Genomic DNA, 16727 nt, shown 5'->3' with positions numbered 1-16727 from the left:
GGGCGTGGGCAGCTGCCTGCTTGGCTCAGACTGTACGGGAGGTTTGTGTCCTCAGCCCAGGGCCCTGTACAGCCTGGCCCACCTTGCCCAACAGGCTCCCACCAGGAACACGGATTCCACAAAGTGCCACCTCTTTGCTGGGCGCTGTCCCAGAGGGGTGGGGAGCCCAGGTGGGGCCCGCGGGAGGAGGGGTCGCTACAGCCAGCTGGGCTCTCCTTGGAGGGGTGGCCAGACAAGGAGCAGCTCACAGCTGCCTAGCTGGGGCCAGGCTCTGGGGCTGGGTCTCCTGCCCACCCACCTCAAGCTAAGGCCATCTGCTCCTGGCCTGGCAGCTTCAAGGCCTCTGTGCCCTCAGGCCCAGAACCCAAGCCCCGAACCAGCAGGAACGAGGGTGGGATGGCCATGCTGTGTCCCCCTCTCCCCCGCACATTCATGGGGTACCCTGGCAGCGTCTGAGTCCCCAGCTCAGTCATGTCCCCAAGCACAGGGCATGGAGAGGGCCTTTGGAAGGGAGAGCAGACAGAGACCTCTGTGTTGAGGCGGCATCTGACCCAGGCATGGGCGTGGACAGGGGACAGCGGGGTCTGGGCTCTGTCACTGCAGCCTCAGTCTCCCCTTCTGTGGAAAGGACACAGCCCAGCCTCACAGCCTGATGATGGGACCACCCTCCAGAAAGCAGTCAGTGTCATTATCCCATTAGTGGTACTGAATGGATCCAAGACCACGTGACACCAGCTGACTCAGGTGAAACCAGCCAGAACGGTGACTGGATTCAGAAACACAATCACAGTAGTGGCTCCCACAAAAGGCCGGTCTGCGAGCAGCCCCACAGAGCTGCCTTCAAAGGCAGTGCTTCAAAGCCCTGCCAACCACTGTGCCCGGGAAGGGACCACGCAGGGACAAGAGCTGAACCAAACCCTGGAGGATCTGAAATTGCTCCTGAACAGAGCAACCGCCAGGGCTGCGTCAGCTCACAGAGGACAAGCCGGAGGAGACAGAACCAGGGACACAGCAAGCGCGGCTCTGCCCAGGACATGCAGGCGCACCCGCTGACCACCTGCAGGAACCCTGGGCCCCACACCCTGAATAACACCCAGTGTAGCCGCGACCACGGAGTCTCTAGGACTTAAGATGTTTTGTGTCACTCAGTTCTCTTTTCCTGCAAGGTGTGTATTGATTAACATTTTGGGGTTTTGCTTGACATTTCAGATCAATCAGATTTCATCCCTCTTAAGTTTTATTCTCAAGGAAGACAGAAGGACTTTGGAAGCTTAAAAATGTCCGTGTGATTGGCCTGGGGGGCACCTGCACATCTGACAGGTGAGCTTGCGACAAGTCTCAGAGGAAAGAAATGGGATTTCCACAGAACCAATATAAGGAGCGAGAGGAGAACCCAGAACACCATTTGACACACCCCTCCTAGAGGGAAGGCTGAGGCCCAGAGAGTTCCACAAAGCCCACAGCCACAGTGCTCAGTGCTGCAGGTCAATCGGGCCCAGCAGGAGGGACTACGTACCATGTCCTTTAAAAGTGTCCATTGTACACCCACGTTCATGGCAGCTCTATTCACAATAGCTGAGAGTTGGAAGTATCCATCAGGAATGAATGGATAAACTCATGTGGTCTGTCTGTACACTGGCATATTATTCAGCCCTAAAAAAGGAAATCCTGTCATATACCACAACATGGATGAACCTTGAGGATGTTATGCTAGGTGAAATAACCGTCACAAAAGGACAAATACTGTATGATTCCACTTATAAGAGGTCCCTAGAGTGGTCAGACTCGCAGAGGTAGAAAGCAGAGTGGTGGTTTCCAGGGGCTTGGGGAGGAGGAAATGGGAGTCAGTATTTGATGGGGACAGAGTTTCAGTTTGGGGAGATGAAAAAGTTCTGGAGATGGACAGTGGTGATGGCTGCACAACACTGTGAACGTACGTAACGCCTGAACTGTGCACGTAAAAATGGTTAGACTGGTAAATTTTAAGTTATGTGTATTTTACCACAATAAAAATGTCCTGGTTGGGTATGCGGCTGTATCTCTGAGAAATCATTAAGAAATAATGAAAGAAACTGGTACTTGTAATGCTGTCTTTATTTTTTTTTTGTCGTTTTTTCGTGACCGGCACTCAGCCAGTGAGTGCACTGGTCAGTCCTATATAGGATCCGAACCCGCGGCGGGAGCGTCGCCGCGCTCCCAGCGCAGCACTCTACCAAGTGCGCCACGGGCTCGGCCCCGTAATGCTGTCTTTAAAGTCTGATTTTTAGAAAGTACTCCATGTGGCAAGTACTCTAGCACCATGTGGCAAATCAAACTTTAACCTATGGTGACAAGCAAGAAAAATACAAAGAAAACCATCCCTGCCGATTCCAGACAGTAAACCATGAACCAGACGCAACAGCAGCTGTGATTGGGGGCAGGGCTGCTCTGTCCCACATGCCCCACTGAAGCTAGACACGAGCACAGACAGCTGCCACTTGGGACCCTCCCAGCCCAGCTCCGGGCACCTGGAGGGCTGTCCTGCTGACCACACACCCAGCCTGGCTCTGGGGCATGCCCCCGCCTCCCCAGCCCCAGGCCCCAAAGACAGCAGCAGGGAAACCTGCAGCCACCGGGCCTTGGGGCCTGGGTCTCTGCTCCAGTCTGCAGGCAACACGGGGAGGGGAATCCAACCAGCTCTGCCCTCCCCTCTCCAACAGGGATGGATGGCCATGTGGCTGGCTCCCTGCACTGTGCACTGACCCTCTCAATGACACTCTAAGAGGTGACCTTTCCGCTGCCCAAGGTCACATGGCAGGATCCGAAAGGCACTGACCTACCCTGTGACCATGGAGTCACACCAGCAGGAGATGGGGGAAACTGAGGCCAGGTCTCACTGTCTGCTTGCTGCAGCCTGGGGCAGCCCCAACAACCCCAGGAGCACCCTGTAGACCAGGCTGGCCTCAGGCCCTCCTCAAGGCATTGCCCAAGGGCTCCTTGCTGACATCTACACAAGGTGCCCTGCAGGGGCTCTGACTCAAACTGCCCCATGGTGACCCCATGGCCTAGTGGGCAACCAAACTCCCCACGCACCCATAACATGATGCTGCACATGGCTCAAAAGTCACTGACGAAGCCGCCCTCAGAGTCCCCATGGTGGGGCAGAAAGCAGATGTGACTGGAATTTAGAACAACTCGATTCTTCAGCCTCCGGTAGGGTAAATATCCCAGCTGCGTGTCAGTGGGAGCCAGAGACCCAGAGTGCAGTGACATCAGTCCCAGGGCTGCCAAAGCCCGAAGCTCTGTGGGGCTAAGGACAGGCCACAGAGTGGAAAGGCAGGACAGGGGACACCCCTACAGACCCTTTAAGTGAAGGGAGGGGAGGAGAAAAAGAGGGGAGTAAGCTGGTGAGCTGGAGAAACAAACCTGCTCCCTCCCCCACCAGAGTTTTTGGAAAAGGAGAAAAATGGAGCCCGAGGACGCAGACGCAGGCAAGGTCCCTGCAGGTGGAACCCTCAGAAAGGCAGCCCAGAGAGTGAATAGGCAGACAGCACCCTCCCCCGCGTGCCCTCAGGGTGGGGATCACCCACGTGGCGACTATCCCCTGGATTCCAGGCCAGAGCCCGCCTGCCCCGGCCCTGCTCTTGAGGGGCTCACATGTTCCTGGGCCTTCCTGCCCAGCGGGAGCTGTGCCGAGTCAGCCTGAGTTCACACTAGGCAGAGGCCCAGAGGACTGGCTAAGTTTAGAGACACTGTCATCAGGCACGAGTCAGGTGTTCTAGTGACAAGACTGCTTCTCACCGTGTCTTTCATTTGTGAAGACACTTCGCTGTGGAAGCTGGTTCAGAGGAGGCCTGACCCAAGCCAAGCCACACTTCTGCTGGGGCCCTGAAGATCAGGGGAGGCCACCGGTGCGAGCTGGGCCTTGGCTTTAATCTTTAAGCTCACTTCTCAGCAATTTGAATGCTGAGAGCCAGAGGCGAGAGCTTTTTTTTTTTCCAAGGAGGTTTTATTTATTTTTTAACATCTTTATTTAGATGTCATTCATATACCAAACAATTCACCCACTTAGAGTGTATATGTCAGTGGTTTTTAATATGAGCATATTCACAGAACTGTACACCCACTACCACAATCTAAGTTTACAACATTTTCATCATCCCCCAAACAAATTTCTCCTCACCAGCAGTCCCTTCCCATCCTCTCTCCACCGCCCCTCGGCTCCGCTTTCAGTCTACAGATCTGCCTCTTCCGGACATTTCATACAAGCGGAATCATACACCACGTGGCCTTTTGTGACTGGCTTCCTTCACTGAGCACGATGTGTTTAAGTCTCATCCACACTGTAGTATGTATCAATACTTACCAGTATTTCATTTCTTTTTGTGTCTGAATGTTCCATTGGATGGATATAACACATTTTTCTTTATTCATTTATCTGATGATGAACATTTGGATTATTTCTATTTTGGGGCTATTATTATGCTGCTACAAACAAGCTTTTGTGTGGACACGTATTTTCATCTCTCGTAGATGTATACCTAGGAAGGAAATATTTTGAGGAACCGCCAAAGTGTTTTCCGTCGTGGCTGCCCCTTTTATGTTCTCAGCAGCACTTGCTATTACCTTTGTGATAACAGCCATCCTAGAGGGGGTGAAGCAGTATCTCATCGTGGCTTTGATTGGTATTTCTGTAATGACTAATGATGTCGAGCATCTTTTCATGCGCTGTTGGAGGTTTGTACATCTTCTGGGGAGAACTACTGTCTATTCAAGTCCTTTGCCATTTTTGAATTGGGTTGTTTTATTTTACTGTTAGGCATAAGAGTTCTTAAAATATTCTGAATACAATTTCCTTATTGGACATATGATTTACAAATATTTTCTCCTGTTCTATGGGCTGTCTTTTCACTTTCTTGATGGTGTCCTTTGAAGCACAAAAGTTTTTAAAGTTGACGAAGTCCAACTTTTCTTTTGATGCTTATGCTTTCAGTGTCATATCTAAAAAAACCACTGCCTAACCCAAAGTCACGAATATTTACTCTTATGTTATCTTGTAAGAGTTTTATGGGTTTAGCGCCTACATGTAGGTCTACAATCCATTTTGAGATAATGTTTGTATATGGCATTGTAGGGTTCCAACTTCATTCTTTTGTGCATCGATACCCAATTGTCCATTTGTTGAATAGACCATTATTCTTTCCCCACTGAATTGTCTTTGTACCCTTATCAAAAATCAGCTGATCATAGATGTATAGATTTATTCTAGACTCTCAATCCCATTCCACTGCTCTGTTTGTTTATCCTTATGCCAATACTATACCATCTTGATTGCTGTAGCTGTGTAATTAGTTTTGAAATCAAGGTGTGTGAGTTCTATAACTTTCTTCTTCTTTTTTTGAGATTTTTTTTGGCTACTCTGGGTCCCTTGCATTTCCATGTGAATTTTAGTAACAACTTGTCAATTTTTGCAACCAGGCATCTGGAATTTTTACAGGTATTACACTGAATCTGCAGGTCGATTTGGAGTATACTGCCATCTTAACAATATGAAGTCTTACAATCCATGAACATGGGATGTCTTTCCATTTATTTAGATCTTCTTTAATGTCTCTCAACAGCAGTTTGTGGTTTTCAATGTACAAGTCTTGCACTTCTTTTGTTAAATATATTACTAAGTATTTTATTCTTTTAGGTGCTACTGTAAATGGAATTGTTTTTCCTAATTTTATTTTCAGATTGAGCATTGCTAGTGTAATGAAATACAAGAGATTTTTGTATATTGATCTTATATCCTGCAACTTTGCTGAATTCATTTTTTAGTTCTAATAGTTTTCTTAGTGGGTTCCTTAGGATTTTCTATGTACAAGATTATATCATCTACAAGTAGAAGTAGTTTGGCCTGTTCCTTTCCAATCTGGTTATTTCTTTTTATTGCCTAATTGCCCTGGCTAAAACCTCCAGTACCATGTTGAACAGAGGTGCAGAGAGCAAACATCCTTGTCTTGTTCCTGATCTTAGGGAGAACCCACTTAGTCTTTCAACATTAAATATGATGTTAGCTGTTTTTCATAACTGTCTTTTGTCAAGTTGAGAAAGTGCCCTTCTACTCCTAGTTTTTTGAGTGTTTTCATCATGAAAGAGTATTGAATTTTGTCAAATGCTTTTTCTGCATCTATTGAGATGATCGTATAGTTTCTTTGTTTATTCTAGCAATATGGTTTGTTACATAGATTGATTTTTCTATGTTGAAAGAACCTTTTGTTCCTGGGATAAATCCTACTTGTTCATATGTATAATCCTTTTTATATGTTACTAGATTCATTTTGCTATTATTTTGTTGAGGATGTTGCATCTATATTCATAAGGAATACTGTTCCACAGATTTCTTGTGATGTCTTTGTATTAGGGTTTTGGTATCAGGGTATCACTAGTTTCATAGGAAAAATTGGGAAGAAAGTCCTCCTCTTCTATTTTTGGGAGAGGGTGAAGAATTGGTATTAATTTTTCTTTAAATGTTTGGTAGAATTTGCCAGTGAAGTTATCTGAGCCTGGGCTTTTCTTTGTGGGAAATTTTTAAATTACTAATTCAATCTCTGCTTGTTATAGATCTACACAGGTTTTCTATTTTATCCTGAGTCAGTTTCAGTCTTTCTGAGTATTTGTCCATTTCATCTAGGTTATCTAATTTTTTGGCACATAATTGTTCATAGTATTTCCTTATAATCTCTTCTATTTCTGTAAGTTGGTAGTAATGTCCCCTTTCATTCCTGATTTTAGCAGTTTGAGTCTTCTCTCTTCTTTCTTGGCCTGACCATTCTTTTTATAAGGGTAACCTTCCTTCTAACTGACACCTCTGAGTTTCTTTAATTACTCTCAGAGGTATTCACAGCCTTCTAGCCTATCAGATAATTTGTTTAGTTTTTATGTTTTTTACCTGTCTCTCCCCTCAGTAAATAAGCTCCATGAGGGCAGGCATCCTTGACTGCTTTGTTCACTACTATTTCCCAAACACCCAGAAAATGCCTGCAAATGGAAAGTATATGGCCAGACTTGCTGAATGGATGGATAAGTCTGCAGGAAAGCAAAAAAAAAAAAAAAATCAGGAACAGACTAAGACAACTCAGACTCTATCATCTCAAAAGAAACCATAAAAATAAAAAAATAAACTTCTAAAAAGGTGACCTTGAAACTCTGGCCCTGCATTGTCCGATGCAGTACCCACTGCCATCAGGTAGCCACAAGAACCTGGAGTGTGGCTGGCCCAAACTAAGATGTGCCATAAGTGTAAAATACATGCCAGGTTCCAAAGACAGAATATAAGAAAGGAATGCAAAATAGCTTAATAAATTTTTTATTGATTACATGTTAAAATAATATTTTGAATATAGGGTTAAATAAATATATTAAAGTTCCCTTCACCTGTTTATTTTTACCTTTTTTTTTTTTTTTAAGTACTAGAACATTTAAAATCACACGTGTGGTTCACCTTTGTGGCCACATTTTATTTCTTCTGAACAGTGCTGCTCTAGACAATTTGTACAGGGTGAGGGGTAACGTCATTGTGAGCATCCAGAAAGCAAAGGCAAATTCTAAACGCACATGGTTAGGTGAGGCTCTGAAAGAAACAAGAGATGTGAGAGGGAGCTCAGGATCAGGTGAGTGTCCAGCCTCAGGTGCACAGTACCCTGTAGCTGCTCCTCTGGAACCACCTGGGAGCTTTTAAAAATACTGATGCCTCATCCCCCCGGGCACCTAACTAGCTGTGCTGGGATGGGACATGAACACTTCCCCAGCTGAGAACCACTGTCCTGGCCGCCTTCCTCGGCAACTCCTACTCCTAACTAGACCCAAGCTCTTTGCCCGGAAAGCTCCTAACAAGTGACCCGGATCAAACCCCACGGACTTTGAGAATCAGCCTGTGCCTCAACATACAAGAACAGAAGGAATGTGAAGAACTTTATGAAGAAAAAGCCAGAATGCTCCAAACCTCTAGGAGTCAAGCTCCATGACAGGTGAGTGAGTGCTGACAGCCCTGTGACCGCCCCAGCAGGAGACCCAGCAAGCAGCAGAGTACCCCAGTACCCACCCGCAGGGCCACCCAGCCCCTCTGGCAAGGCCCTCATCTTCTACCGGGGGTGTGCCACCACTCTGGGAAGCAGTCACAGGTGCAAGGCCTGAGTGACCCAGGCTGTCGCCAGGCCACTGCTGAGTACCTACTGTGTGCTGGGCCCTGTTCTAAGCACTGGAATGCAGCACACATTTGGTGCCCGAGGCAGGGGCTGCTCCCTAGCTCCATGCTGGAAATGGCCCTAACTGGGATGTGCTTGACACCTGGAAGGCACAACACCTTCCACATCATCCCTGATGGAGGGAGCATTTCGTCGCACCAGTCTTTACTCACTGCTCACAATGTAGAAAACAAGGACGGGAGGGTCTCAAATTACACCCCACCCCCACCGCCGTACAACAGTGTGGTTTTGTGCTTTGTCCCATAAAACTGTCTTAAATCTTTGCCTGGCTGTTGCCAATCTGTTCTAGAATTCAACAAAAGCTTGTATCTGGCTTAGCAAAGAATCATAACTTTAGTTGTTTTAGGATTACTATGTCAATACAAAAAGAACTATGTCCACCAGGACCTGAGTCTGTGACCTCCTAACCCAGGAGACAAAAGCCACTAGAAGTTTGGCAGCTAGTAAAACTGCCTCTAACATGAAAGGATGTTTTTATTTTAAATAAATTCAGATTTTTATATAAATAAAATATACAATGTAATAGGCCAATATGATCATTTTTGTTTTTAAACCAAGTTGATACATAATGCATTTTTAGGTTTCTGCACTAATAAAGTGACTTGCAGCTGTAGAAATTATTTTAAAATAGTCAAATCAGATTCCACTTTCGTGGGGGAGAGGGAGGCAATTAACGTTTTTGAAACTATATTTGAAATTTCCAGAAAGGCCACCTCTCTTGCTTGGGCCAGGGAGGTGGCATCAGGGACACAAGAGTAGTCTTTCCAAGGGGCAGACATTGTGCATTTATCTCCATTTGGACTTTTCTATTAAATTACTTGTTAAATTCCAGGGTGGCTCAACGTGAACTTGTCAAAGGCCAAAGAAGCAAAAATAAGCAAACCATCCTAATAGAATATTTTTTTAATAGAAGAAAGAAAACTCAGACATTTGCATCTCTCTCCCCTCTGCTCTTGGGGATTCTCAGGAAAAAAAAAAAAAAAAAAGAAGATGGGAATATGTCCTTCAGTTCTTTCTAGTGAGACCTGGGACTTCTTTAATACAGGGGGCCTTGACCTTGGCAGCTCCACCGTGCTAAGAACACAGCTCTTTGTTCACAGCAATCACACCCCCCGAATACAGGGTCCTATCATACCCCGTTACACTTGTCAGAGGATGGGTCCCAATTTTTGGTTTAAAAAATATGGCCTAGGGGCTGGCCATTCAGCTCAGTTGTTAAGTGTACGGTGTTATAATACTAAGGTCCAGAGTATGATCTCTGTGCTGGACAGCCGCCAAAAATAAAGAAATAAAAAATATTGTCTACACACTTCTCTCTGCTAAGAGAACTGGTAGATCTTGGGCCTAGGCAGAGACTGAATGACAGGGGGGTCGTCATGAAAACATGTTGGGGCAAACATATTGAGGAATCACATATATGGTGATTCCATCTGTGTTTAAAAATACATATGTGATAAACGTACACATGTATATATGTACACATACACACACACACACACATCCTTATATGACATTAAAATAAACAGTCCAGGTATTTCTGGGGACTGAGGGCACTTGAGTGTGAGTCACATTTTATTGTACCTACTTCTGTATTCCTTTTTTTTTTTTTTACAAGATCATCTTGCTCTGGTAATTTGTTCAACTAAAAAAATAGAACTTTCAAGTCTTGCTGGTCTCAAATGGGGTCAGAGTGTTGGTTGTCTTTGACGATGAAAGGAAATGATGTTTTCAAAAGGGGGAACCATGGGGCAGTGCCCTTGATCTGCAAAGCACAAAGCCAGTGTAGCTAGCAGCCCACCAAGGACAGGCGCAATCCCTAAAAGCCTAGGGTCAGATTGGACCACAAGCTGGCTGTGTGTCAGCCCATGGAGTAACAGTATTTTAACAGCACAGAGTAGAGTAGGGACATGAGCTTCCGAAAGGAGCACAACGGATTCCAGAGTCAACTGCCTAGAATCAAACCCTGCCCCTGTGTAACCTCTACTGGGTGATGGGGGCTTCTCTGTGCCTCAGTTGCCCCTTCTGTAAAGTGGGAATGATCATAGTACCTTTTTCACAGATAAAACAGATTAATATAATAAGCACCACTTAAGTGCTAGCAACTGTTACCAGAAAAGAAAGAGACCGGGTAGCAAGCATGCGGATATATTCTTAGCTCTCAGCAAAGTAGGTTATGGTATAAAAATACCATTAAATAGTAACTAAACTAGCATCACCTTAATGCACATCTTGCCAGCAACCTCAGCATGTGCAACTTCTTTTGAAACTAGCCTACATTAAGGAATCGAGACCAGGAGGACTCACTCTGGCCTCCTTGGAGCCAGGCCAGCAGGCAGAGGCCCACCTGGTTCACTCTGCCCCTTAGGAGCACTCACCTTGGGCCAGGCGCCCGAACCCCTGCCTAGGTGTGGGTACGCTGCCCAGTGTGTCGATGGTACAAAGTGCTAGAGAGAAGACAAAAGTGGGAGTGGGGAGCCAGGGTGGAGAGCTGAGCAGCCCAAGGGAACAAGCTGTGTAGGTGTCCGGGGAAGAGGAACGCCCTGGCCAGGGCCTGGGGCAGGAAGTGCCTGATGTGCTCCAGGAAGGGAGAAAGCAAATATATAGTGATTCCTCCTCCAGCTCATTCTTCTCCTCCCTGGCAACCAGCTGCAGAGCTCGGGAGATTCAAAAATTGATTTGCTCTGAATTTCCTAAGTTTATCTATTAACTACCTAGCAGGCCATTCACTAGTGCAGAGGACGCCTCTCTGCAGAAAGCATCGAACAGCTGACAGCAATGACCTAGCAAGTGTCAGGTCGTGAACGTGCCCAGACACGGCCTGCTCTCTGCCAACTGGGGTACCATTGGATGGAGTCAAGGACATATCAAGGTCAGATCTGGGCCTATTTGAGGTTCGGGGGAGGCTAGGAAGGGTGGAAGATGCCCTGCACTGGGGGTCGGGGACCTTCCTTGCTGCCTGGGCTTGGGCAAGTTGCTGACTTTTCCTTAGCTTTGGTTCTCTGTCTGTAACAGGGGGGTGGAGACTTCCTGGATACCTCAAATCAAATCAAATGCTTAAAGTAACATCCATGTTAAACGTTGTTACAATGTGGGCCATGAGCTCCAGTGCCATCTCACCCAGAAAAGGAGGGATCCATGAATCCCTGAAATTATCTCCAAAACCTTGTGGGAGCTGCTTTCTTCTAGGCAGGGAATCCGTATTCTAAAGAGGATGACTCCCTGAAAGTGGAAATTCATGAGCCTGAATACAAAATTTGAGACCCCTTCTTCCTACCCAACAACCTGTCCACATTTACTACCTGCCAATATCAAGTGACAGCAGCCCCAGGGACAGGAGTGTCCCCAGCACTGCTGGTGGGAGTGGGCACAGCAGGGTGATGTGGGTGCCCCAAAGGAAGCACGTGGACCCTCACTGGCAACCCCACTGCCAGGGATAATCCCTAAAGAAACTCACGCCTGCACCAGCAAACATGCACACACGGTGTTGATCACGGTGTGGTGGGTAAGAGCAGAAAACAGGAGACAACCTAGATTTCCGTCAGTAGCAGAGCAGATAAAACATGGTGTTCACACTATGGATGGCTCCGCAGCAGCCCATGATCGAAACACATCAACGCACACAGGTGTCAATAAGACTATGTGGAATGAAAGAATAGGTTCCAGGTTTTTTACATCGAGTTAAAAGAAAACACACAAAAGAATCCTATATATGAGTTATGGATACTTATATCTGTATATAAATGTATCAAAAAGAGCCCAGAAGGAAAAACCCAAATGCATAATAGTAGTTGAAGGAAAATGGGTTACTTAATACTTATTTGCAATATTTTACTTCTTATAATTTTTTTTTAAAGCTAAAATGACAAAAGATCAATAGTTTTCAATTCTGGGTAGAAGAAACACCAGTGTTCATTTTATTACTCCTGGTATTTTTCTGGATTTTTAAAATCTACTCCATACAAAAAAATTAAAACTGCACTACTGGCCGGTCTGCACTGGGGACATTCCTGCTTCGCTCTGCACCTGCTCCTAGGACTCCAGGGCTCCAGGTAGCTCTGTGTCCCAGGACACAGGCCACGAGGCTAGTATATCCATGAGCCACGCCAGACTGGGCATAGCAGGGCCCATGAAGCGGCTCCCCTTGGCCAGCTGACCCACTGCCCAGGCCCCCAGGGGAAGATCTGGGAGCAGAGACAGGAGAAAAAAGATGTGGGAGGGGAGAGGAAGGGCTGGCAGCCACGTCACATGCGAGCAGCTGTGGGCCTGTGGCCCAGCCCTTCAACTGGGCAGGGAGTTCAGTGTCGCCTGACTGGGTGCCAAGGGCTGCAGCTTTAAATAAACTTGGACACATCTACCTGGGGCCAGGAAGCAACACCAACTGTGCCCTGGGCAGGCCTGTCAATAACCAGCCAACATGACCACTGCAGGATCCCACCCCTGTGCACAGGCCAAGTTCCCACAGCTGGGCCCAGGCCTCAGACACCCCCCTCAGGGTGCTCTGCCCTACTCTCCCAGCTCCCTGCCCTGTCCCCATCTGCAACACGGCTGCACCCACAACAGCAGCCTCACCCCTTGGCTCTTGGTCCCCTCCCTATCCCAGGGCCACCCCAAACAGGGCTGTGACAGGCCCTCGGCATCCCCCCAGGGCCTGGTGCCTTGTAGGGCTCCACAAATGCGTGCTGGACTGAGCTGACTGCTCCTGGCTGGGGCACCTTCCCTCTTATCCCCAGTCATGGTGGTCCCCTCAACAGACATCAGGCTTCACTCCTGACCCTTCAACATGGTGGCCCCACTGGCTCCCTTCCAGCAGTGACACATGCTCTTGATTTCCCAGGAGAGGAGCCTGGCAGTCTCATCTTTACCTGGTCCCCCTTTTCAGCCTCCCGAGGGCAGCCCCAATGACCTCCATTCCCCAATGTGGGTGACAGCAGCCGGGATGACCAGTCTCTGCGGCTCAGTTGCGAGGGCAGGGAGGCTGACACCAAAGCGGAGGAGGGAGCAGCTGGAGCGAGCTGCAGGTGGAGGGAAGGTCCTGAGACAAGCTTTTTCAGAGAAGACCAGGGATGCCCCATGTGAGGGCATGAGTGTTCTTGGGAACGAGCAGGGAGGATGACAAGAAGGTCCCCTAGGAAAGAGTGATCCCACAGCTTCCCTCTTCTTTGGAGAACCAAGCTCATCCACTGCTGCCCATCTGCCTCCACAGCAGCCAGGGCGCAACTGTGGAGAACAACAGGACAGATGGCAGGTCCCCTGTCTGAGGGTCTGCAAGCTGGGGAGCCAGCCACACCGCCTGGGCACAGCCCAGGGCTCCCGTCCATAGGAGGCCACCTCATCCCCATCAGAAGACCCCCAGCTCATTGCCCCTTCCCCACAGGCCTCCAGCCACAGCCAGTGCCTGCAAGCCCTGTGTCCCCAGGGCCCACAGGGAGGTCGCACAGTTGTGTAAAAGGGGCACTGGGACCCCCTCCCTGGAGACCTCCCTTGGCACCTCTCCAGGTCCAGCCACCCCCACAGAAGGATTCTCCACCTCCCCACCCACCCCCAGCCTTGCCCTTTCACCGGCTATGAAGCATGGGCTCCACTCTACCTGGCTCCTCACCCCAGGCCCCACCCGAATCCTCTGCATGCAAGCAGGAGAAGCCCGACGAACACACCCCCACACTCCTCCAGCTCTCACTCCACAATTATCAATGATCAGCGGCCCTCGCCCACCACAAGGTTTCACCAGACGCTTTTTTAGTAAAGGGAAAAAAGGATCTGCTGCTGGATGTGTACGAGGAAGTCTCACCAGCGCCCCCACCGCGCAGGAGGGGGAGAGGGGGAGGGGATGGGGGAGGATGAGGCTCCAGCCGGCCAGGCTGGGGATTCAGGAGTTCTGAAGCCAGTCCCAAGGGATGTCAGGTGCAGCCACCTTGATTCACAGAGGGGAGACTCCAAGCCAGAGAAGAGGTCCCTCAAGGGCTTCCCAGCTTCTGACCCCAGACGTAAAGCAGGGTCTGGGGACCCCAAACCAGAGTTTTTCCCCACATTGCTCGTGCTGCCGGGCAGAGTCCAGAAGTCACGCACCTGTACGCTCCCCCACGCCATACCTGAAACAAATCTTTCAAACCCCTCCCGTCTACAGCCTTCCCCCCCATAACGTTCCAAAATCCATCCCCCACCTACCTCGATGACCCTTAAATCAGGAGCCCAGTCAGGCTCCCCGCCTCACACCCTCATCCCCACCCCATGACCTGATCCAGCTTCCCTGACCTCGTCGTACCCCCCACCCCGGCTTCCAAATTCCTGTTTCCAGAAGAATCTGGGGGGAAATCCTCCAAAATCCAGATTCCCTGGGGGACCCATGGCAAAGCTGCTCCCACGCCGGCACCCCGCGCGGATGGGGCCCACGCGCAGTAGCAGGCGCGGAGCAGGTCCCGCCACCCCCGCCACCCGCTGGTCTGGTGGGGGTGGGGACAGCACGCCAGCGCGGGGGACGACCCTCTGGGGTTGCGGCCGACCCCTCCCAGCGCTCCAGACCCCGTGGCCACCCCCGCGCGCCCCTCCGCTCTGACCTCCCCGCCGCCAAATGCGTCACGTCTGCCGGGCGCTCCGGGGACACCTGCTGCCGCCCCCGCCTCTCCGAGTCCCGACTCCCGGGCCCCGGCCCGGCCGCCGCGCTGGGCAGAGCTGGGCAGGGCTGGGCAGGGCCGCACACGCCGAGGTCCGGCGGCGGGGCCCGGGGCTCGGGGGTCGGGGCCGCGAGGGGCCGTGCGCTCGGGCCCGGAGCCCGGAGAAGCCGGGGGCGCGCGGGGCCGCAGTGCGCTCGGAGGCGGCGGTGCGGGGTCCCTGCTTCCCGGGATCCCGGCCCTCCGCGGTCCCCGGCCCAGCCCGCGTGTGCAGCGGCTCGACTCTTACTTGCCAATATCCTCGTAGAGCTGGTACTCGTCGGTGAAACGGGTGCAGGTCACCGTGGTGGCCATGGCGGCTGACGGGCTCGGCGTGCGCTCGGCTGCGCTCGGGCGGCGGCGACTCCGGCTCCCGCTCGCGGGCACGGCGGCGACACGAGCGCGGGCGCAGGAGACACCTCGGCTAGCGGCGCCGGGCGGGGGCCGGTTTGGGCTGCGCCGGGCAGCGAGCGCACGCGAGATCTGCTCGCTCCGTCCCCGCCAGGAGCGCGCCGCACACCTACGCGCGGGGAGGCGCGGGCGCCGCTGTCACCGCCGGCGCCGCCGCCGCGCCAGCCCCGCCCGCCGCCCCCTGCACGCGCCTCACCCGCGCCTTGCATACGCCACTCCTGCACCGGCACTCGCGCCCCGCACCCGCACCGCGTCCACACCTGCACCCGCGCCCTGCACCGCATTGCCGTCCGCACTCTGCACGCACACTCGCGCCCTGCACCTGCACACGTGTCCTGCACAAACGCCCGCACTGCGCCCGCACCCACACACGCGGCCTGCAGACGCGCCTGCTCGCACACCCGCGCCTTGTATCCGCACCGCGCTCACTCCCCACAGCACACACCCGAAACCTCGCCCTCACCCTGCACAGCACAGCGCCCTGCACACACACACCCGCACCCGCACACCCTCCACAAGTGCCAGCGTGGACCCCCGCGCCCTGCACACGCAGGCCACCTGTGCCAGCTCTTCTGCTGGCAGCCGGCAACCCCCCCTGCTCCTATACATGCAGGGGACCACAAGGAACCCAGCCTCCTCTTTCCCCTAAAGTCCCACCTCGCCTTGACAGCAGGAGGGGACTGGGGCCCACATGGGGGGCTGAGTGCTAGAGTGCCACCCTCCCCAGGACTCATTCCTCACACCTCCACGAGGAGATGCTGCTAAACCCCCTCCTGCCCAGTCTCCACCATTCCACACATAGCACGGCCCAGTCCTGCCTGGCCTGATGGAGCTGCTCAGGAGCTCCCAGGCCTGTGATCACCCTGGGACACTAGAATGAGAGAGTGAGAGGGTGGGGGCTGCCCCCTTCCCATGGTCCCAACTTCTCCTCCTTGCTCCTCCAGGACTGGGCACTGGGGTATCTGGAATGAAGGTCCCAGAAACTGACATGCAGAGTCCAGGATGAGGGGCCTTGAGCCAGGGGAACAGGGACTGCTCCATCAGTCACTCGGGTTCTGAGAGCTCACAGACACCCTGCCCAGGTAGAGAGACACATTCTCCCCTCCCCCAGGCCTGGTCCACCTACCTGCCCCTGCTCTGGCCTGGAGGAAGAGGGGCAACCTACCGAAGCCCCTCTTGAAAGCACCTTGGAGGCCAAGGAGGAGGAGAGAGACAGGCGGGAAGGAGGAGGCAGGGCTGACCTGGTTTTCCACTAAAAGCCTTCCCTGAGAGCCAGCACCCAGGCTGCCATCTGGAACCAGGACTTCAGACCCTTGGGGCTCCAGCACCCCCACACTCCTCTGAAGGGACAGGACCAGGGTCCGTTCTGGGCAGGCTCTGAGGAGGGAGTTTCTGACAGCCAGCTCTGGATTTGGGTCATGCTGTGCCCTGACATGAC

The 16727-nt window shown here is 51.3% G+C and overlaps 1 protein-coding gene across 7 annotated transcripts in view; it reads right to left on the bottom strand.

Moving 5' to 3' along the window:
* The window catches only part of CAMK2B (calcium/calmodulin dependent protein kinase II beta), a 100453-nt gene extending 85065 nt beyond the window's left edge, over nt 1-15388 (bottom strand). For 5 of the 7 annotated variants that reach the window (XM_063084413.1, XM_063084427.1, XM_063084433.1 and 2 more), the window contains exon 1: nt 15129-15387. In XM_063084413.1, coding sequence (XP_062940483.1) covers nt 15129-15193 — 65 coding nt within the window. In that variant the 5' untranslated portion in view covers nt 15194-15387. Of the gene's footprint in view, nt 1-15128 lie in introns of all 7 variants that reach the window. The other 2 variants (XM_063084418.1, XM_063084422.1) reach the window with 1 other exon arrangement.
* Between the last annotated feature and the right edge of the window lie 1339 nt (nt 15389-16727).

Source organism: Cynocephalus volans, chromosome 2 (genome assembly GCF_027409185.1).
Source record: "Cynocephalus volans isolate mCynVol1 chromosome 2, mCynVol1.pri, whole genome shotgun sequence".
In the NCBI taxonomy this organism is placed as follows: domain Eukaryota; kingdom Metazoa; phylum Chordata; class Mammalia; order Dermoptera; family Cynocephalidae; genus Cynocephalus; species Cynocephalus volans.
This window is presented reverse-complemented; position numbering and strand designations above follow the sequence as displayed.